At 50.9% G+C, this 22,089-nt stretch overlaps 1 protein-coding gene across 1 annotated transcript in view; it reads left to right on the top strand.

The window, feature by feature from the left end:
* The window catches only part of HDAC8 (histone deacetylase 8), a 194,483-nt gene that overhangs the window by 14,412 nt on the left and 157,982 nt on the right, over positions 1-22,089 (top strand). The window contains exons 4-5 of the mRNA XM_061570433.1: positions 9,318-9,459; positions 19,639-19,751. Of these exons, the coding sequence (XP_061426417.1) occupies positions 9,318-9,459; positions 19,639-19,751 (255 nt within the window). The remainder of the gene's footprint in view (positions 1-9,317; positions 9,460-19,638; positions 19,752-22,089) is intronic.

Here is a 22,089-nt window from a genome sequence, read left to right as displayed (position 1 = left end):
TTTTAGATGTGCTTCTGCGGCCGTCTGGAACGCTCTTCCTTACGATATATATTCGGTTGAAAACCCATTTATTTAAAACTGCTCTTTGTATTTAGTTTGTTGTCCCCCCCCCCTCCCCACACCTCTGATTAGCATCGTTCGCTACGTACGGCGCGAAAGAAGTTCAGCGTACAGTACGTACAAAGCAGCGCGTGCAAGCAAGCGGCGGTGACGACCGCTCACCGGATCGCTGCAGGTGGTTTGTCGAGACGGTGCCGCGCAGCCCCCCCCCGCCCCTCCTTGCCGCCTTTGTCCGGACGTCAACCACAGAGCGTCGGCGGCAGTTGTCGTCGTCACGGCAGCGGCGGTCGTCGTCGCGGCCCCGGCACTCGTCCCGAAGCGAGGTGGGGCCTACCGACGCAGCCCTCCTTCCTGCCGCCCAAATTTAAGGGGGGGGGGCCCGTGCCGGAACGACAACGACGAGCTAGCGGCACGGCTGCAATGAGAGCGCAAACCGACGACCCCCCCCCCCCCCCCCAACTCGTCCCAATTGAAGAGTGACGGGAAACGGGGGACGTCGTGTGATGCCGAATCAGAATATTTATCCTGCAGAAATCCGACGAGCCGCGAAGCTCTTTTTCACAGCTGTACTCGGCGGTGGGAGGCGATTGGGAGGCCTTCCGGAGCTGCGTGCCGGGGCCTCGGATTGGACGGAATTGGAGGCACTGAAGGTGCTGCCAATGGCGTCGGGCCGACGAGGCGCTTGGTGGCGGCCTCCGCCATTCCTGCGGAGAGTCGGGCCGCTCTGCGTGCCTCATGCCCAAGCGACGGGCAAAATGTACGACCCTCCTGTCGGGCGCCGCTCAGCGCTGCCGGAACCGCCAAAAGATGTTCGGAAAGTCGGACGGTTGGCAGCGCGGTGAGCGAGGAAGGCTCCGATCGGTCGAGCGTAAACGGCACGTGGAAGTGTGGTGCTTCCGATATTGAAAAATGCGTGTGGTCTTTGGCGGGGAGAACGGTTGTGTGACGACGTTCAAGCTTTAGTGTACAAGACGTGGCCAAACATAGCCCCTGAGCTTTGCTTGGCCCAACTCCCTACACGTAGTTCATCTCTGTCAAGACTCTACTCTGGAGACTCTGCTTGTGTGTGTGTGTCTCTTCGTACGTGTGCCGCTGCCTGTTGGGATGGCCGCATTTTCAACGCTTTGAGTCGACGCCCGTAACACGGCCGCCAACAGACAACAATTCGGCCGCAGGTTCAGCCCTTTTCGGAGCTCTGGTGGGTTAGGCAAGGCGGTCACATGACATGCACGCGAGGGACGATGGGAGTCCATGCCCTTCCTGCTGTTTGTGAGCCAGCGGCACATTTTCGTTGCGCGTTGTAGCAATCCCGAGGTGCGCAGTGCGCCACGCTCGCGCAAGCACGGAGACGCTTCGTCCTTGACTTTCGTCGTAATTAGAGGATAATTCCTCGCAGTGCGGGCGACTGTAACCGGCTGTTAGATGCGATTACTTGGCTCCCTGGCTCACTGCACCATTTTCGTTGTTGCCAAGATAAAATCGCACGCTGCAGCGGCCACGCTCGGCACACGCAGGGTCAGAGGGAGATAGCCCGCGTTTAAAACCGGCTTACAGCTCGCTGAGAGCAGAAGTCTCCTTGCCCAGGGAGATACCTTGGGTCGAAAAATATACGGCGTGCGGAAAATGAATTTTCTGCGAGGGGAAAAAAATAGATGCAAATTCATCCGAACCAAAAACAGGACACGGGAAGCTGCAAATTTGATTGACGTTACTTTTTTCGATTTAAAGCTTTCGTGACTTTCGGTAAAGTCACGCAGAAGGGAAACAATAAAACAATAAAAATAAAACATAATAAAATAATTCTCACGACGTTTCGGCCACAACGCAAGCAGCCGTCCTCAGGTGAAGACCAGGTCCGTTGGGGAGACAGCGTCTGTCTCCCCGACAGACCTGGTCTGCGCGTTGTGGCCGAAACGTCGTGAGAATTATTTTATGACGTTACTTGCTTACGGAAATAATTTACGTGGTCGAGGCCAAGGAAGGAGTGGCAGCCAAGCGATGGGACGTGTCCGTTGAGAGGCTGTCCACAGAGGAGATGGAGCGACGGGTGGATCGTTAGATCGCAGAAGTACGAAAGACCGCAACGGCTTGGCAAAGCCTTCATCCAGCAGCTGATTGACCATGGCTGATGACTGTTCTTGGTCGCTCCCTCGATCTTCATACATCAGCCGGTCAAGAGATTGAGATTCGAATGTCCAAAGATCCCAAGTAGGGGAGACACCCCGCCGAGTGAGAGTGAGACTGGTTAAAGATTCCGAAACAGTCCCTGGATAGAGTTTTTTTTTACCTCTTATGGATGATATTGGTCGCGAAAGCCTGCATGCTAAACATTCCCTGGAACCTGGCTAACCCACGTGTCTAGTTTGCGCAGGCCGGGCAGCTTGCCAACCGCAGCAGCTTTGGGCATGAGGAGCGTTGAGATTGTTAGCGGGGCGGAAACTGCGTCTGCGTACCAGCAATCCTCCTTGCGTTGCAGCCAAAGGCAGGACGAGTATCCGATTCAGTTGATTAGTCGACTGAGATATTGTATTTCGATTTAAAGCTTTCGTGACTGCAGGGATTCATCTTCTTGGTTCTTTCGGTAAAGTCACGTAGAAGGGAAATAATAAAAGAATAAAAATAAAACATAATACAATAATATAATAAAGTAATATTATTTTATTATGTTTTATTTTTATTATTTTATTATTTCCCTTCTACGTGACTTTACCGAAAGAACCAAGAAGATGAGATATTGTAATCGACTCCTTTGGCTTTTGCGTGTGGTTCCCTTTAAAAATGACCCGTGACCCTCAATCGCACCGATGACATCACCAAGCCCAGCTCCATCATCTCCCGGCCAGCGGCACGCATGTGAGCAGGGTCGAGACTTTTTTATTATTTGTGCGTTCTCGAACCGATGGTCGTGTAGGGTGACGAACGGGATCACTTCACCGATAGCCCAGCGCGACGGCGCAACTTGAGATGTCGCGAGCGCTCGGCACAAAGCGTTGCCGGGGAGCGGTGGCATCAGCTGCTCTGGCAACGATGACGTCTCGATCTCTTGATCTGTTGGCTTTCAATTGAAAACCACTGGCTCATGTCAGCCGGTCGTAGATCTTGACTTTCAATTGCAACCACTGCTTGTGTCAGCCAGTCGTATTCTCCTTTTAACCACACTCCCCCCACCCCCACCATTTTTAAAATCACTTCTCTCCTTAATTTTAGAACTTTCGTGACTGCAGTAAATGATTATTTGGTTCTTTCGGTTAAGTCACGTCTAAAGATAAAATAATAAATTAAATTAAATAATAGCATACGACGTTTCGATTGCAACACAAGCAATCATCATCAGGTATAATGAAATAGCGACATAAAATCTAACCAGAAAACTATAGACAGACATATTAGCAGACAGATATCACCAAGATACATAGAGGGAGCAACACAGGAACCAGAGAGGGGTGATCATCTCTGTGGGGTGGCCTTAAATAGACAGAGGGGGGAGGAGGCAGAGAGAGGGAGGGGGTTAAGGGAAAACATTTGCATATCAATGAGTGGTCCAAAAAACAAGGTTCTGCAAGTGCAATGACACTGCAAGCAAGTCTGAAAATCAGAAGGACAAACTAAAATTCAATAACCTAGCAAAATATCGAAATGTAATGTAATACAACACAGAGAGTCGGTCAACACACAATTAACGCATAGCCTGGTTGATTACGTATTTAAAAGATTGCCAAGTTAGAATTTAAGTGTGAACATTCCAAAGAGAAGACACAGGCAGAGAGAAGAGAGAGAGAAAAAAGGATAAGCTCAAAACTTCCCCGTAGAAGTGGTTCAATCTTAATTTTAGAACTTTCGTGACTGCAGTAAATGATTATTTGGTTCTTTCGGTTAAGTCAGTCTAAAGATAAAATAATAAATTAAATGAAATAATAGCATACAGGCTATGCGTTAATTGTGTGTTGACCGACTCTCTGTGTTGTATTACATTACATTTCGATATTTTGCTAGGTTATTGAATTTTAGTTTGTCCTTCTGATTTTCAGACTTGCTTGCCGTGTCATTGCACTTGCAGAACCTTGTTTTTTGGACCACTCATTGATATGCAAATGTTTTCCCTAACCCCCTCCCTCTCTCTGCCTCCTCCCCCCTCTGTCTATTTAAGGCCACCCCACAGAGATGATCACCCCTCTCTGGTTCCTGTGTTGCTCCCTCTATGTATCTTGGTGATATCTGTCTGCTAATATGTCTGTCTATAGTTTTCTGGTTAGATTTTATGTCGCTATTTCATTATACCTTATGATGATTGCTTGTGTTGCAATCGAAACGTCGTATGCTATTATTTAATTTAATTTATTATTTTATCTTTAGACGTGACTTAACCGAAAGAACCAAATAATCACTTCTCTCCTGTTTGGTATTCGCCCGAAATCTGCCTCTTGTCCCTTTGTGATGATGAGGGCCCACTCCAATACCTCACATTTTTTTTTCTTCCCAGCAGGGCCTGGGTTCGCGTTCCACTGAGAGGTCCATGAGCCACCAGGGGTCGCGCTTGCACTCCGCTGCCGGCACAAACCGCATAGCTATTGACTTTTGTCACCACATTTTTAAGGAGGTTTTTTTTTTCTGCCGCACAATGTTGAACGCAGGAATGTCCGTAGCAACGCGGCTAAAATTGTTCTCTCTGGCTTCTCCATTTACGTGCCATGAAGAAGGGATATTGCCAGAAACGTCGCCTGTTATATTTTTATTTTAAGGCGCACAGCTCTCCCCCCCCGCTCTCCCCCCTCCCCAGCTCTCCCCCCCAGCTCTCCTCCCCAGCTCTTCACCCGGCACTCCCCCCAGCACTCCCCCCCCCCCTCCGCTCTCCTCCCCAGCTCTCCCCCACGGCTCTCCCTCACAGCACTCCCCCCCCCCCAGCTCTCCCTCACAGCACTCCCCCCCAGCTCTCCCCCCCAGCACTCCCCCCCAGCACTCCCCCCCCCAGCTCTCCCACCCCCCACCCCAGCTCTCCCCACCCCAGCTCTCCCCCCCCACCCCAGCTCCCCCCCCCCCACCCCAGCTCTCCCCCCCCCCAGCTCTCCCCCCCAGCTCCCCCCCCAGCACTCCCCCCCCCCCCCCAGCTCTCCCACCCCCCACCCCAGCTCTCCCCATCCCAGCTCTCCCCCCCCACCCCAGCCCCCCCCCCCCACCCCAGCTCTCCCCCCCCAGCTCTCCCTCCCAGCTCCCCCCCCAGCACTCCCCCTCTCGCCTTGAGCCCAATTACCAGAGAGTGGGTGGTTTGTTCGTCGTCTGCGGGCCGATAGCGATCCGGGGACACTGCTCGCAGGAGAGTAGCAGGGAGCACTCTGTGCCAATGCCATTGACACATTAACCACTGGCAATGAATAAGTAATGTTCCCAGAATCAACACACGGGGGGGGGGGGGGGGGGGGATCGCGCTAAGAAAATTAACCCTCCAGCGCCCGTGCTTTCCAGCCGGCGTGACGCGCAGAAACAAATGTCCCAGGTGAGCCACCGCCACCGCCGCCACGGTGTTTTTTTGTTTGTTTTGAAAGCGCCGATCGGCAGGAGAAACGCAGAGGTTGAAAGAAAATCATCTCATCTTGTATAGATTGATATAGATCAACGGATATGCACAGACGTTGAAATGAACACGGCAGATGGACACCGGCATTTCCATGGCAGCACCAATTCCGTCCGTAGCGGCGTGCCACTTGTGCGCACGCAAACCCACGCATCACCATCAGCAGCAGCCATGATCAATCTACTGCTGGATGAGGTGCGCACAGTGAGTGTGGTGACGCCATGTGGCGCGGGTTTTTCTCTGGCTCCTCCAGTTTTTTCTCTGCACATTTATAAACATGCATTTAGAGTATTTGGCGGCTATAAATTTCCACGCGAGAAACCACTTCGTTGAGCTATCGTTTGTGGCCAAATCATTTCTGAAATAGAGCTGTATAGCTTAGTGAGCCTTTCCTGGTAAAATAAAACATCGATTTTTTTTTGCTTGGTTTTTTTAAAGTTTGGTTTGGTTTGTGCCATGAAGATGGAGTGGCTGCTTCGTGTCCACCACCGTGGTGGATGGCCAGGGCTGGATTGCGGTTATGAGGGGCTTCATGGTAATCGGAGGGATGGGATTAAGCATGCCTTCTTACATATAATTGCAACAACAGTAAAATGATGAAGTCACCCAACGTGTTTATTTACCTATGTAACATTAACATGTGTATTTGACTCAAGGCAAAGTCATCAAACGTAAATCACTCACTACACTAATTTCTTCAAACAAACATTCGTTTTTTTTTCTCCTAGCTTTAGCCGCTGTGGCATAGTCACGAATGATTTCATCGTAATCCAAACACGAAACATGTTCCCGATGGCCGCGCTACCGTCGCTCAGCTGTTACCAACAACGTGAAACGGTGGGCCTCAATGTGGGCCTTGCGAAATGAGGGCCTGAGCCTTTATTAGCCTGTGGGTTAATCCGGCACCTGTGGACGGCATTGAGTTGTTGGCATTGCGGCAGGCCTCAACACGCACGGTGTTGTCCGTAGTAGGACGTCGTCCGTTCACGGTGGCCAGTGGTGGTTGTGGTGGTGCTTGTGGTCTATTCAGGGCCCAAAACAGAAGTCGTTTTTGGAGACTCCCCTTCTCTCATTCCATCTCACTAAATTCACAGGGAGATGGAAGCAGAAGTATAGAGAAGCGATGGAGGTGTACCTCGTGAGATGAGATAAAATGTGGACAAAATTAGAGACGAGATGCAGACGAGATAGTGTGCGCTGTACTAGTGATGAATTGCCATTTTCTGTTTACGTGACAACCCTTACTAGTTGGCTATGTCGGGTGGTGGTGGGTTTTAACGACACATATATTTACGTGATCTAACCCAAAAAAACTCTATTATAGAGATATATTAATGACGTTATTTATGCGAATTGGGTTATGTTTTATTCAGTTTTGAATTCGAGCGGATATTTGACACGCCCCTATTTCTTGTATGAATCCCAGGCCCCCTTGAATTGCTTGGGGACCCTAAGCCTTTGCTTGGCTACTTTGGGCCTACAGCCCACCACACAGTGTGGCAACCTCGTGGTGCAAACTCACTGCGAGGCCAGGGGCACTGGGCCAGATCAGGGATAGACATTTATAGGTAGGAGGCTGCCGACACTAAATTTCGCGTGTAAAATTCAGCACAAATGTTTCAGCGCATTTGAGGAGGAGGGGTTCCCTTGGCTAAAATCACATCCGATTAAATAACCGACACGTTCTGTTTTTTTTTTCGCTTCGAGCAATTCCCCACGCAGCCGGGCCAACGATCTCCCCCTTTCCGCCGAACGCGAGCGAGCGTGCGCGCACTTCGCGCGAGCTACCCAAACGGAGGGTCGAGTTCAGATTCGTCGCCGGCTCGTTGGATTGAGCAGCACCCGCACGGCGCCGATGGGTTGGCGTGCGCTGCGTGGCCCTGCAAACAAAATAAATAATTCAGCAACACAAATCGAATTAATGACGCGCGAGCGAGTGTTTCCATGGACGTTTGAAGTCGAGAGGGCTTCGGTGTTTTGCTGTTGTTTGGCGGGGGCACGGATGGGGGGGGGGGGGTGTGCACAGGAAGAAGTGGGGGCCACAAGAAGGGGGGGGGCGATAGGGGGTTGGGGATGGGGGGGGCACGAGAGAGGGGGGGGGGTTCTGGTGCCACCCCTGCGTCGTTGAGCAGTTTGTCTCGTTCTGATTGTTCGTCAGTGTGTGACCTGGGGAGCGACGAGTCACGCACGTCTTGCATGCATACGTACGCCGGTGCCGACACTCAGCAGCGAAGGTTGCCACCTGTCCCGGTTTTCCCAGGATCGTCCTCTTGGGTCAACAAGAAGCAGCCTGCTGCCTGGGGAAAATCTGCCTCGTCTACCCGGGGCGTGAACACTCCTGGTTTCCTTGTCAGTTGCAGAATAGTAATATCAATAATAATTGTAATAATAACACTGGTTAAATATAAAAAAAAACATGTTTTTCTGGCCTGGACTTTTGCAGCTGTTTTAGACTAATTTCAGGGTGCTGATTCCAAATCTGATCTCAGATTTGCTCTATCACATTTCATTTTTATGTTATCGGCATACACCATTTTCATTGATTTTACCCGAAATTAACTCTGTCACTTATGATTGCAAGTTGTTGCGAGTCAGTGACTACTTTAGTGTTAAAATATGGTGCTGTATTGTAGGATAGTGTGTTTATAATATCATTTTATGTAGATATCCACATTTATTTAATATTTTTCTTCCGCAGTTTTTATTGAAAATGCAATATTTGATTTCTCAAAATCCTGATGTGATAGACAAAAACTGATGCCAGATTTTGAATCAGCACCCCAAAATTACCTTAAGACCGTTGGAATACCTTATGCCAGAAAAAGTGTGTTGACCAGTGAAATTATAATAATCATACGCCACCCAAGACGATGCACTTCCGTGCGGTTCTCCCCTCCCTCGCTACTGTGAGATCATCTTATCCCATCACACGTCAGAGGTGGCAGCTTGACCCAGAAGCCACAATGTACCGTATTAGCCGTGGCACAGGGTGTCCACGGCAAGTGTTGTCGTCGTCCATTATTCACGAATTATAACTCGACAGCAGATCGAGCTGGGCGGGGGGGGCGAGGGGCCGGAGCGGTGGGGGGATGCGTAGTGCTGAGATTTCCAGCTTTTTAAACAGAGGCCGCGAACATATCAATAAAATAACAAAATTCTGGGTCTCAAGGGCACTACGAGCGGTGTTCACTCCTCTGGTCGCGGTGGACGAATTGCTGCCATCTGCATGCAAAGAATATATTATTAAGGTGCAGCCCTGCAATTCCCTGCTCGTGCCACTGTTGGCGGAAGGGCCCTCCACTCGAGGAAGCACGAGAGAGCCTTTACGGAGGAGGGTATTTTGGCCTCCTCTTCAACGCTGGCCAGACAGAAGTCTCTGAAGGGGTCATCTCTAAACGCGGCCTCGTGCGTATGTGCGGCGCGCTTGTGTGATACATGTCTGCGGTGGATACATTGTGCGTGTGTGCGGTGCGTACGGTGCGTGTGTGCGGTAAGGTGCAAGTGTGTGGTGGGTATGTTGGGTGTGTGTGTGTGCGGTGCGTGTGTGCGGTGGATACGTTGTGTCTATGCGCGGTGCGTGTGTGCATTGGAAACATGCGGTGCACATGTGCGGTTCGTGTGTGCGGTGGATATATCGTGCGGTGTGTGTGGTGAATACATTGTGCGGTGCGTGTGTGCGGTACCGCAGGCTACGACTGCCCCACCACGGAGGGCGTGTTCGAGTGCGCGGCGTCCGTGGCGGGAGGGACGCTGGCGGCCGCCGGCTCTCTGATGGACGGCTCGTGCGACGTGGCCCTCAACTGGCCCGGAGGGTGGCACCACGCGAAAAAGTAACGCGCCGGCAACGTGCGCGGAATTTCCATTCATTTCCCGCATAGACCGAGCGGGTCCGGAGGTGCGTGGGTGGGCGGGCGGTTTTGCGCAGTGCCCCACTTGGCCAGGGCTCACCTCTCTCACCGAACGTGATTTAATTTCTAACCTCCGCCGATCTGTTTATCACCTCTCCGCATTTTCTTCTTCGCTTTTTCCCTATACGTTTTATCTACCTTTGAGACTACCGTTGCTGCCATTGAATGTGCCACTTGGCGAGTGAGCTGGAGCGGTGGCGCAGCGCTTAGCTCGCCGAGCTGCGAGTTCGACCACCTGAGAATGATTCCCGACCACGGCTGTAACGTCAGTGGCGAGTGACATTTCAATCGTTCCTGCCCCACCCCCCACCCCCCACCCCCCTTTTCACCAATGCGCACTGACCAGCGTGGTGAAGTATGTTCAAACAACCGCTATATAAGCCAAAACAGCACGGGAAAGGCTTTCATCCAGCAGTAAATTGACAAGGGATTGTAAATAATGTGCCATTATGTTTTGTGTGTAGGAGCAGTGTTACAACAGGTGCTGCTGAAAGTATCTCTTCCTCTCCCCATGTTAGCAATTGCTCTGTATCAACAAACATAACTTCATACGAAAGGTTTACCCAGTTAGCCTAAACGAACGTTGGGACACGTGCTGCCAGCGTGTATTAACGCTGGTTATGGCACACAAGAAGATGATGTTACCCACCCACCTTTGTCTCCCCCGTGCTGATGTTTGCACACTCGTTCAGGGCTGGGTTTAACCAAGGGGGATTCCAGGACAGCTTCTAATGCCACTGATATTTTCACAACCACATAACGTAAACCTGAGTCACTGATATCTAAAAATGTAATGGGGAGCGTAAACCACTCCGCCACCGCGCACCCTATGCACACATACTTTACTTGGCATATGTACACATAATACCCCCCCCCACCCCCATAGCATTACCAGACTTCTGGGGCAAGTGCTGTGAGCGAGCAGCTGTGAAGAATAGAATGGCACACGAGGGGGTGGTGTGGCCAGTGCCGTTGTATTACCACACTGCACCAGGTACCCATTTAAGGCTGAGTCGACCTAGGGAAGGCCCGGGACCTGTTCACATATTCGTCACCGATGTTGGCCGTGAGCGGGAATCGAACTCGGGACGCCGGGTTCATGGTGCAGTGCGGCTAACCACTACATTACCGCTTCCCTGGGAAACAAACATACGTGTACACAAAACAGAGGTCTCCCGTGTAGCCTTAGCATACATTTTGGGGCAAGTGCTGTTGGCGGACACCTATTGAAGACATGTACGCACACGGCGGCGTGAGATTGCTTCGATGCGGAGAATGAAACGGTTTGCAACACCCTGACGACCTAAATATCAAACCTGTGAAGTAACGTAATTGTCTGCGTGTCCTCACGTCTTCACGCCCATTAAACACCTGGCTTTCAGGCGAGCGGTCCACCAGCAGGGCACGCGAAAGTAGGACAGCTGCGGTGAGCACAATTTTGTAAAGTGGGCAAATCCCCTTTGGGTTTTTTTTTCGCCGAATTAACTTCTTAGGCGGGAGGGAGGCTTTGGAATGCTCACGCAGGCCACTACGCCGCCATTCGGCAGCGCAGGGCCACCAAAGCTCCGGCAATGTCATCACCAAAAGACAAGATGCGGGGCACGGCCACGTGTGGAAGCCGGCATCGTGCTGAGTCATAAGCGGCGTCATTTTTAGACCCTTTTTTTTATCTGAGGTGTTCTAAAATTAGATCGCTTTGATACGTAACCCGCTTGGTTAACAAATTTGAAAGTCGCGAGTTAAATTGCCCTTTTGAGGTTGTATTGACTGTGACTTTCTTTATCCAGGATCGATGAAACAAGCGTCAGTTCTTGGTTCTGGAAGTCAGCAGCGGTTGCTCCCTGGATAGACCCGGCCCCGCCATGGTATAGTGGAATTTCCAACACTGGCTCAGAGCTGTAGGCAGAAGAAGGAGAGCCCTACCCCTCATTAGTTTCAGGGGAAGCTACTTTGACTTTTCTGAGATTCACATGCCGATATAATAACAACAACTGCCTAGCTACCGGCACAATGTTCGATGTTTCGTTCGACGTGCTGTGCGCTCCTTGGACACGAACTGAATTCGGTCCACAGGAAAAAGGCTCCAGCGCGGGGAGCGAAACGTCGGGCACGAGGTTCGGCCGCCGGATTCGAACCGCGGTACCTCTGCGCCGCGGCGCTGCCCCCGCTGGGCCCCTGAGTCGCTGCCGGAAAAATAACCAGAAGGAAATCAACGCGGGGAGATCGAGATTTCAACGACTAATGCTCACCGCCAAAGACGCAACAGATTGTCAAATCGCAATTCGATGAACGAATAAAATGTGGGGTGGTTTTTTTTCTCCTTTTTACATTCCGGCGAATGTTGGCACCTCCAGTGGCTGCGGATTTTGCGACGCAAGTTCCCAACACTTCACACGTGGCAGCGTTTACAAACATCTGAACGACGGTTTACTCTCGCGTACCGATCGACGCGTGCTGGAAGGAAAACGCGCGGAACCGACAACCGACTGCTCGTGCCACTGCTGGCAGAAAGGCCTCCACTAGTAGGACCTCTATTGACCTCCTCTAGAGGATGTTTTGGCCTCCTCTTCCACGCTGGCCACACATCTTAGAAGAGATTGTACTTTCCCACACTTTGCTCGAACCCCACACACGACCTGTCGGTCAGCGATACACTCTTGAAATCGTAATCATTGCTCTGCATCTACATGAGCAGCCGTACGAAAGAGGAAGATGGTGATCAACAAACTGTAGCCCTGGGTGGACAAGTCGGGGGGGGGGGGTGGTTGCGGGAGATTGGTGGGTTTAAGAAACTTGTCCAATTGTTTCAACCGCTGAACCGGTGACCTGTGTGGTTGCAAGTGCGGTGTGCTGACCATTACAACCACGGCAGCATCGCTGAAGCTCAACGATCGACGCTAATCGATAGTCATCAATGCGCCTTGACTCCCCTGCCGGCCGACACACCCATAATGCATTGGCAAGTCACTCCTCGTGCGCGGTTTGTGCCAAACGTCAGCATAACAATCGCCGCGTCTCACCGCTGCCTTTGTGCAACGCTCTTTAAGCCCGAGGCATTTCCTCCGAATCTCAGGAATCTTAAGGAGCCCATGTGTTTTTTTTCTTTCACCCCCTCTCTCTCTTCGCTCGGCTCTTCTCATATCCCTATATAGCAACACAGAAACAGAAAGTGATGCAAGGAGGAAATGCCGTTCGGCTCCTTTTGTGCCATCACGAACATTCCTCGCCGAACATCGGCTACACGCTAAAAATCCTCTCTTAAACCCGGTCAACTCCTCGCTCGCGTGTGTGCGCGTGTGGTAGGGGTTGTTATTTTTTATCGCGCGATTCCATCAGAACAGTCGCCCGCTACTGGGTGTTAGTAAATGATCTCCACGGATGGGTTGCCCGTCGATACGCGCACTTCTCGATAGAATCCACGTGCTCAACGGAATTTCTCCCGCATCTCGGGGGCCCGCTGCCGGTGGCCCGCCGCTAGGAGGGTCGTCAAAACGCCGCCTCTTCGAGGTCACCGCCAGCGCCGGGTTGGGGGGGGGCAGTCGGTGGGGGGCCGGGGAAGGGAGGGGGGGCCCGGCTGGGAGAGCCTCGCTCCAATCTCATGCCCCTGCCCCCCCCCCCCCCGACTCCGAGTCGCCGTTCGTTTGCGACGCAACGCTGGCAGCGGGCGCGCGAGCGTGGATAACAAAACGCTAAATACACGTTGGTCCGTCACGCTGCCCCTTAAGATGAGAAAATGTTCCACATGCAGTGCCGCATTCTCCGGATTGTTAGACGATGCGGAAAAGTCGGACGCGTTCTCAGAATTCTTTCTTTTTTTTTGCTGCTCACAATTTCAACGTATTTTATTAATCTGGGGGGAAACACGGCAATTGCTACGGACAGCCGCCTTCCGGGAGACGATTACGAACGCGCCGCCTGAGAATGGCGGAGAGATGTCTTCCAGAAGGTTGTGTTGAACGGAGGGACGGCGACGTGTCCTCGCGTCCTCGCGGCTGGCGAACTATCGCTGTGGACAAGTGTCCTCTCGATTGAGAGGCGTCACCAGGATTATAAGACCCCCAACATTAAATTTCGATTTAAAGCTTTCGTGACTGCAGGGATTCATCTTCTTGGTTCTTTCGGTAAAGTCACGTAGAAGGGAAGTAATAAAATAATAAAAATAAAACATAATAAAGTAATCCTCACGACGTTTCGGCCACAACGCAAGCAGCCGTCCTCAGGTGAAGACCAGGTCTGTCAAGGTGGAGAACAGGTCCGCCAAGTAGACAGGCATCGGCCCGTCTCTCATGGCAGAGAGATGGGGAGGCCACTGAGCCTTGAGTGACCAACAGTTGGGAGAACGTGCTGTTAGCCACCATGGGGCCCTGATGAGAACTCTCAACTTAAGGCTCTTTCTGGATGATAAAGTCTTTTGTCATCTGGCAGACGAACAAGTTGCACACATCGGTAGATATTTCGCAACAGACAACCCCTTGAGAAGTCGAGCGCGTGCATGCCAAGCACCAAGCTGAGCGAGCCAATCCATTGATGTACTGGAGCCCCCCGTGATTGCAGTTAATCCCCCTGCGTGTGGAGTGCTTTTGTGTCGTAACGTTTTGTGCCGCGTTCACAAGTAGCCAAAGTGCTCTCCTTTAAAAGGCAAGGCCACAGACGAGGATGCCCCCGGTCGGAGTAACGGTCAGCGCGCTACAGGATTTGCAGTCCAGAGGTTGCGAGTTCGATTCCATCTCCCGGCGCGGCAGTTGAAACGATGGGGCAAACTTATCTCCCCCCTCCACTCCACCCGCCAACATCTGTCCAAATAGCGAGAGAAATTTGTACAAAACAGTTCATGGGCGGGTCGCTATAGTGGTGGTGGGGTAAAATGTGGGGTGGACCCACCTCTTTCACGACGTGTGGGCAACGTGGAAGAGTAGGCCAAGATTGCGGGTTCAAAGAGGGGCTCTCTGGATCGGCCCTCTGATTGGAGGCCGCTCTCGCGAGCAATGGCATGAGCAGGAACTTTCAGGGCTGCACCTTTACACACAGACAGGTCGCGCAGTTTGTGATTTTTTTTTGTACGTGGTTAGCCCTTCTAGAACAAAAATAAAATACATTTCGGCAAATGGATGGAGTCCTTCCCCCCCCCCTCCCCGACTCCCTTCCCTCTCCCCCGCCCCGCCATGCCACGGGGGTTTCTCGTCCATCGTGGCCACGCTGGCCAGTGATGGTTGACGATGAGGGGTGGGTGGGTGGGTGGGATGGCGCAGGGAACTGGTTCAGACAGCGCTGCGCTGCTGCGTGCGCAAATACGGCTCGGCTTAAACGACAACGATAGGGGGTAATGGCTCTTATTGAAGCCTTAATTGATTTTCAAACAAAACCCCGTCGTAGCCCGGGAGATCAGGACGCGTGCGCGCGATGCGACATCACAGCGCGACCCTCGCCGCGCCCTTATTCGCCGTCTCACAAACTCCGTGGCTCTCGCGTTTCGGTGGCTTTGGTGGTTTTCCCGCCGCGTTGTTCGGGCACGATGTCTTGACGTTTCCCTCCGCGTGGTGCTGGGAGCTTTTTCTAATTTATTTCTTTTTTTATATAAGTGTAATCGTTTTTGTTTGTCAAACAAGAGCCCGGCGCAAAGCGCGAGCGACGGGGGGAGGGTGGTACAGGCATTCCGCGGACTCCCAATTTTTACTTTTAAATAATCGGAAAAATTAAGTGTGTCTTATAATCTAGAGGGTGCGGTATTAATCGAATCGGCCAACTGTCCCAATGTAGCAGGAGCCTCTTGAAAAAGACCCTTGAGACTTTTCTGAAAAAACAAAGCGGTATAATAACAACAGTTGTAAATAATAAAATGTATATAATGAGATTCCGTAATAATTTTCACAATTGACAGCCGTTTGTCAATCCACTGCTGGATGAACGAAGACCTCCTCCACGCCACGTCGGCCGTGGGGATTTGTTTGTCCATACTTCGCCACGCCGGTCAGCGTGCGTCGGTGAGAGGGGACCGGCTCGCACGTGGCACCCCGCTGCCGCCGCTGACAGTTACCACATGTGCGCCGGGCACCGCCGAGCAACAAAATGCCGAGCCGTCGTTCCGGAACGGCGTCGTGGCACGGCAGAGGTCGCAAACGGGTTTTGATTCCTTACCCGTACCCGGCGCACCAGGGTCGCAAATGGGTACCCGTACCCGGCCGGGTACGGGTACCCGTTCCCTACCCGTACCCGTACCCTACCCGAAATGCATGACAAACGGTTACTCACCAGTGACTCACGGCCTACCCGTACCCGGCCGCACCAGGGTTGCAAACGGGTACCCGTACCCGTACCCAGCCGGGTACGGGTAGCCGGGTATCGGGTAGGGTACGGGTAGCCGGGTACCCGATTGCGACCTCTGTGGCACGGCCGTGGGAGAAGCCATACGGCACCACCGCAGAATCCGGCGCAGTAACTCACAACCGCGAAAACCTACGCAGTTTGGTGTTTTTGGAAACCGCTTTGTAAACGCTGTTTTTTTTTACTTTACGTGGAAGATAGGGTCGTTCAGCCCTGGAGTCGGTCAGAAGCGCGCTGTACACTGCCAAAGAGTAACGGCCGTGTACTTTTTTGCAGTATCAGCTTATCGCTTATCTCGCTCACGACAAATGTAATTTCTACCAGGAAATGGAACGTTTTTTTATTGGTGGAGGAGAAGAAATTTTTTTTCCCGTTTTGAAATAACGTCTTTTTTTTTCCCAGTCGGCGGGCAATCTGGATGAGGGCACGTGTGCACGCTTCGAGAAATTGGGTTTCCACCCGGGATCGCCCGCTCGTAAACTCCCCTCTGTGAAAAAGAGCTTTGTTATTTTGTGGTCTACGGGAAAGCGTGGACACTCGTTCAGTTACTTTGAGATGGTGGTTTGGACAAGGCTGGGAGCTTTTGTTCCCGCAAAGCCCCGACAGGCACCGTCCCCTCCGTTCGCCGTACCGTCACATGCTCCTCATTGTGCCGCCCGGCAGTTAGGGGCTTGTCGAGTTGGGGGATGGGGGGGGGCACAAGGGGACATCTGTGCCTCTTAAACATTCGCACCGATTCATAAAGGGAAGAAGAATACGCACTCTTATGCCCCCGTACAAACGGGCCCCTTATAAAGGCATCACATGCTCGTGGGTTTTCCAGGGATAGTTTCAACTCGACTCGTCATCGACCAGTGTAAAGAGCCGATTGTTTTGCCCCGCCGCTGTTGCATGCAAACATGTAAACAAAAACAACAGTGCTGGGTTTTGAGCACAAACGCGACTCTGCCTTCGTCGGTCGATCGCGGGTCACAAGGGGGCACGATTGTTTTGCACCGTGAGGCAGCGGCGCACGGCTCATGTGACCGGAGGGGGGGAGATCTTATTTTAGGAGCCGTTGAACGCTCCGGCGAGTGCCGAGAGTTGGAGGCAGAGGTCGCAAACGGGTTTTGATTCCTTACCCGTACCCGTACCCGGCCGCACCAGGGTCGCAAACAGGTACCCATACCCTACCCGATACCCGGCTACCCGTACCCGGCCGGGTATCGGGTAGGGTACGGGTACGGGTACCCGATTGCGACCTCTGGGATGAAGCCATGTTGCAGGCGCGGGTGGGTTGATTCTAGGAACTTGAATTTGAAAAGAGTCAAGACGTTGGGAAATGAGTGACAAACGGTTACTCACCAGTGACTCACGGCCTACCCGTACCCGGCCGCACCAGGGTCACAAACGGGTACCCTACCCAATACCCGGGCCCTTTATGGCACTGTCAAAAAAAGGGTCCCATAGATATAACTGTAAGCACTGCTGGACTACGAACCCGGCGACCCGAGTTCGATTTCCGCTCACGGCCAACACCGGTGACTATGATCTGACTAGCTCCTGAGTCAACTGGGCCTCAAGTGAATACCTGCTGCTGCTTTGTGTCAACATCGCCACTCAGGAGACAAAGGCGGCAGGGCGTGGTGCTGGCCACCCACCCCAACCGTTTGCAGTGCTACTCGCTAACAGCACTCGCCCCAACATTCCGTGAAGGCTATTCAGGGGTGCCACGGTGACGAGATGTTAACTACCTCGTTGGGTATACAGGAGGTCGTGGATTGGATCTCGAACCTGGCACCTCTATATTTGTAGTTCGCATGTCTCTATCCCCGTGGTCGCGTGGGTTTTTCTCCGGGTCCTCCGGTTTTTCCCTCCACATTTATAAACACGCATATAGAGTATTTGGCTGCTATGAATTTCCGCATGACAAGCTACTTTGTTGAACTGTCATTTGTGGCCAGGTTGCTTCCTGAAAAAGAGCTATGTAGCCCGGTGGGCCTTAACCTGGTAAAAAAAAAAATGTAAGTAAAAAAATGTTCTAGATTTGAAGCTTTCGTGACTGCAAGGATTCATACTCTTAGTTCTTTCGGTAAAGTCACGTAGGTAAAAAATTAAATTAAAATTATTAATAAAAAATAAAATAATAAAATCACGACGTTTCGGAGGCAACACAAGTCTCCGTCATCAGGTGGGACCGTCACAGCCAGATTTGCTGCATCACTTGATGCAGCAAATCTGGCTTTACCGAAAGAACTAAGAGTATATAAAAAATGTGTTTAAATAGTTTAGTTTAACTTTGTCTTTGGTGATGATTAAGGAGAGGGACCTCCCCGCGGGCCCCTGGGCAGTATTGGTGAGGTGCCAACCTCGCACCCGAGGCTTGGGGCAATGGCCACGGCTTGCGAGGATTTGAATCGGTGGCATCCGTCCGTCCGTACGTCGTTTAAAGTGCACGCGGCCGTACGTGGAAGCGTGACGCTGCCTCGGCGGGATTATTTCGAGGCAATATTTTAATCGTTGCATCTGCGATTTTGGCAAGTTAAGCGATACATGGACATTTGATAGCGTTGTTTTTTTTTTGAGAATCAAGTTTAATCACAATGTAGCCTCAACCTGGATTAGAACCCTGGATTGTGAACAGTGCCAGCTCCGACCTCCGAGCCACCCGGCCAGTTTTGAGTTGCGCTCTTCTTTTAAGCCGTAGCAAAAGGTGACCCCTCATTTGTTAGATATTCTGGACCGCTTTCCAACGCCACACTTTTTTCTCACCGAAGCAATAATATCCGGGCACACTTGTTCACCTGACCACTTCATGAATTGGGCGTGTCGGGTGGAGGAGGGTTTACGACACACATTTTACTCGCGCGCGATCCGACCCCAAATTCAACAAGGGGCTGTTGACTACCTCGCCCGGTACGCAGGAGGTCGTGGGTTCAATCCCATTCCTGACGCCTGTATATTTGGAGTTTGCATGTTCTTCCCGTGGTCGTGTGGTTTTTTTATCCGGGGCCTCCGGTTTTTCCCGCCACATTTAGAAATAAAGGTGCATTGAGATGATTTGCCTGCTATATATTTTCACGTAACAAGCCACTTCGTTAAGTTATCAATTATGATAGCCGAGTCCCTTCTGAAAAAGAGCTACACTTTAGCTCAGTGGGCCTTACCTGGTAAAATAAAAATAGTTTAATAAACCAAACGTGACCTAGATTTGAAGTTTTCGTGACTGCAAGGGTCCATACTCTTTGTTTTTTTCGGTAAAGTCACGTAGGTAAAAAATAAAATTAAAATAAATTAAATCACGACGTTTTGGAGGCAACACAAGTTTCCGTCTTCAGTAATTTTGCTGTAACGGTGCCACCTCGTGATTTAATTTATTTTAATTTTATTAAATCCTTTATATTAAGTTCGCTTGCTTGCTTGCTTACGACCGTGCAAATCTTTCGGTCGTTTTTTAACCCACTTCCCGTGATCCAATCGAGCTGACATTTTCCACACAGACTCGTTGTGCGTGACAATTAATTTCCGTGAAAATTTTTTTCCAAAATTTTACACTGTTTAGGGAAATTTTTTTTCTATTTAATTACCAATTGCTTAATGCTGGCAGACAATCATCTGACCCATAGGTGGCAGCCATCTCAAGCCAGAGGACGAGAGGACTCTAGCCGCCACGCATATCAAGGATTTAGAGTGAAAAACTTAGTTTTTACGGGTTAATTTTTGTTTTACCTACGTGACTTTACCGAAAAAACCAAAGAGTACAAACGTGACCTCTCGTTTTCTTTCTCTCGCCCTGCACAGAGACGAGGCGTCCGGGTTCTGCTACGTGAATGACATCGTCCTGGGCATTCTCAAGCTCAGGGAGAAGTTCGAGAGGGTGCTGTACATCGATCTGGATCTTCACCATGGAGACGGTACCTCATTATATTGATATTTTTGTTTCACGAGTGTACGTGTGGTGAACTTCTTTTGCGCCGTACGTAGCCAACCATGCTAATCGCAGATGCGGGGGAAGGACCGCAAACGAAATATAACGAAAAGCAGTTCTAAAGAAATTGGTTTTTAATCTAGATTTAAAAGTGCATAGCTCCGGTGCCTTCCTAATATCGGAAGGAAGAGCGTTCCAGACGGCCGCAGAAGCTCATCTAAAAGCGCGCGATCGTCTTTGTTCAATGGCTACTGCGAGGATGACCGTAGTTTGCGTGATGATGGTTTATGCTCCTTTGGTTCAGAGGTGAGTGTGCCAAGCCACCACCGCTGAGATCCTGCGTCTCAATCCCAAGTGTCAGCAGCCTGTGGTTAAACTGGGTTCTCAAGTGCAGTGAGTTGGTCTCAGCCTGGTCACCAATGACTGCACGAAAGCAATCAATCCACACTGAAATTGACTCTTTATTTTTACTGGATTACAACTCTGAGAATAAAACAAAACACATTGGTTTGATTGTCACGTGACAAACATTCCCCCCCCCCCCCCCCCCCCCCGTCTATGGTAGCGTGGGTAGGAAAATGCTGCCCTCGACTGTGTGGACCAGAGGGCACTTAATATGATCTCAGAAGTAGTTCTGTGATGTCCACTTCGGTGAAAAATAAGACAGCTCTGTTGATTCCCGGTGTTTGGAAATCACGTCCCTCTGCTCATTCGCATTGCTGGTTCTCCCTCCATCTGTTAAGCCGAGGCAGGAAGCTCAGCGAGGCACACGAGTTCTAATCCTGGCTGGGGATTGACCCATCATCAAGTCAAGAGTGGTTGTCCTATGGATATGCTCACACCCTCCCGTAAGGAATGTGGAATTTCCAACACCGGTTCAGGGCCGTAAACGTCGGGTGAGCCACCCTCTCAGCGCTCGCTTAAGCCGAAATCACTCGACTCTCGCGGCTTTTAAAAGTCCACATTCGGCAAACATCCTCCGCTCAGCCGTTGACCGGTGACATCCTCATAACGACACTGCCTCGTATCCCCCCCCCCCACACATCCCTTTTCCTTCCTCCAATTAGCATCCAAATTGTCACCCTTGCCGCTCTCTTCCCCCCCCCTCTCCTGGCCGTGTAAACTGCGTCGTCGTCATCGTCATCATTGTGGTCATCATTGTCGTTGTCATCGTCATCATTGTGGTCATCATTGTCGTCGTCATCGTCATCATTGTGGTCATCATTGTCGTTGTCATCATTGTCGTCGTCATCGTCATCATTGTCGTCATCATTGTCGTTGTCATCGTCATCATTATCGTTGTCATCGTCATCATTGTCGTCGTCATCGTCATCATTGTCGTCATCATTGTCGTCGTCATCATTGTCGTCGTCATCGTCATCATTGTCGTCATCATTGTCGTCGTCATCGTCATCATTATCGTTGTCATCGTCATCATTGTCGTCATCATTGTCATCATTGTCGTCGTCATCATTCGTCGTCATCGTCATCATTGTCGTCGTCATCATTTTCGTCGTCATCATTGTCGTCGTCATCATTGTCATCATTGTCGTCATCATTGTCGTCGTCATCATTGTCGTCGTCATCATTGTCGTTGTCGTCGTCATCATTGTCGTCGTCATCATTGTCGTCGTCATCATTGTCATCATTGTCGTCGTCATCATCGTCGTCGTCATCATTGTCGTCGTCATCATTGTCATCATTGTCGTCATCATTGTCGTCGTCATCATTGTCGTCGTCATCATTGTCGTTGTCGTCGTCATCATTGTCGTCGTCATCATTGTCATTGTCGTCGTCATCATTGTCGTCGTCATCATTGTCGTCGTCATCATTGTCGTCGTCATCATTGTTGTCGTCATCATTGTCGTCGTCATCATTGTCGTCGTCATCATTGTCGTCGTCATCATTGTTGTCGTCATCATTGTCGTCGTCATCATTGTCGTCGTCATCATTGTCGTCGTCATTGTCGTCGTCATCATTGTCATCATTGTCGTCATCATTGTCGTCGTCATCATTGTCGTCGTGTCGTCATCATTGTCGTCGTCATCATTGTCGTCGTCATTTTCTCATTGTCGTCGTCATCATTGTCGTCATCATTGTCGTCATCATTGTTGTCGTCATCATTGTTGTCGTCATCATTGTCGTCATCGTCATCATTGTCGTCATCATTGTCGTCATCATTGTTGTCGTCATCATTGTCGTCGTCATCATTGTCGTCGTCATCATTGTCGTCGTCATCATTGTCGTCATCATTGTCGTCATCGTCATCATTGTCGTCATCGTCATCATTGTCGTCGTCATCATTGTCGTCGTCATCATTGTCG

The sequence above is a fragment of the Lethenteron reissneri genome, chromosome 6, assembly GCF_015708825.2.
Source record: "Lethenteron reissneri isolate LAM-NWPU_2019-01 chromosome 6, ASM1570882v1, whole genome shotgun sequence".
Classification (NCBI taxonomy): Eukaryota; Metazoa; Chordata; class Hyperoartia; order Petromyzontiformes; family Petromyzontidae; genus Lethenteron; species Lethenteron reissneri.
This window is presented reverse-complemented; position numbering and strand designations above follow the sequence as displayed.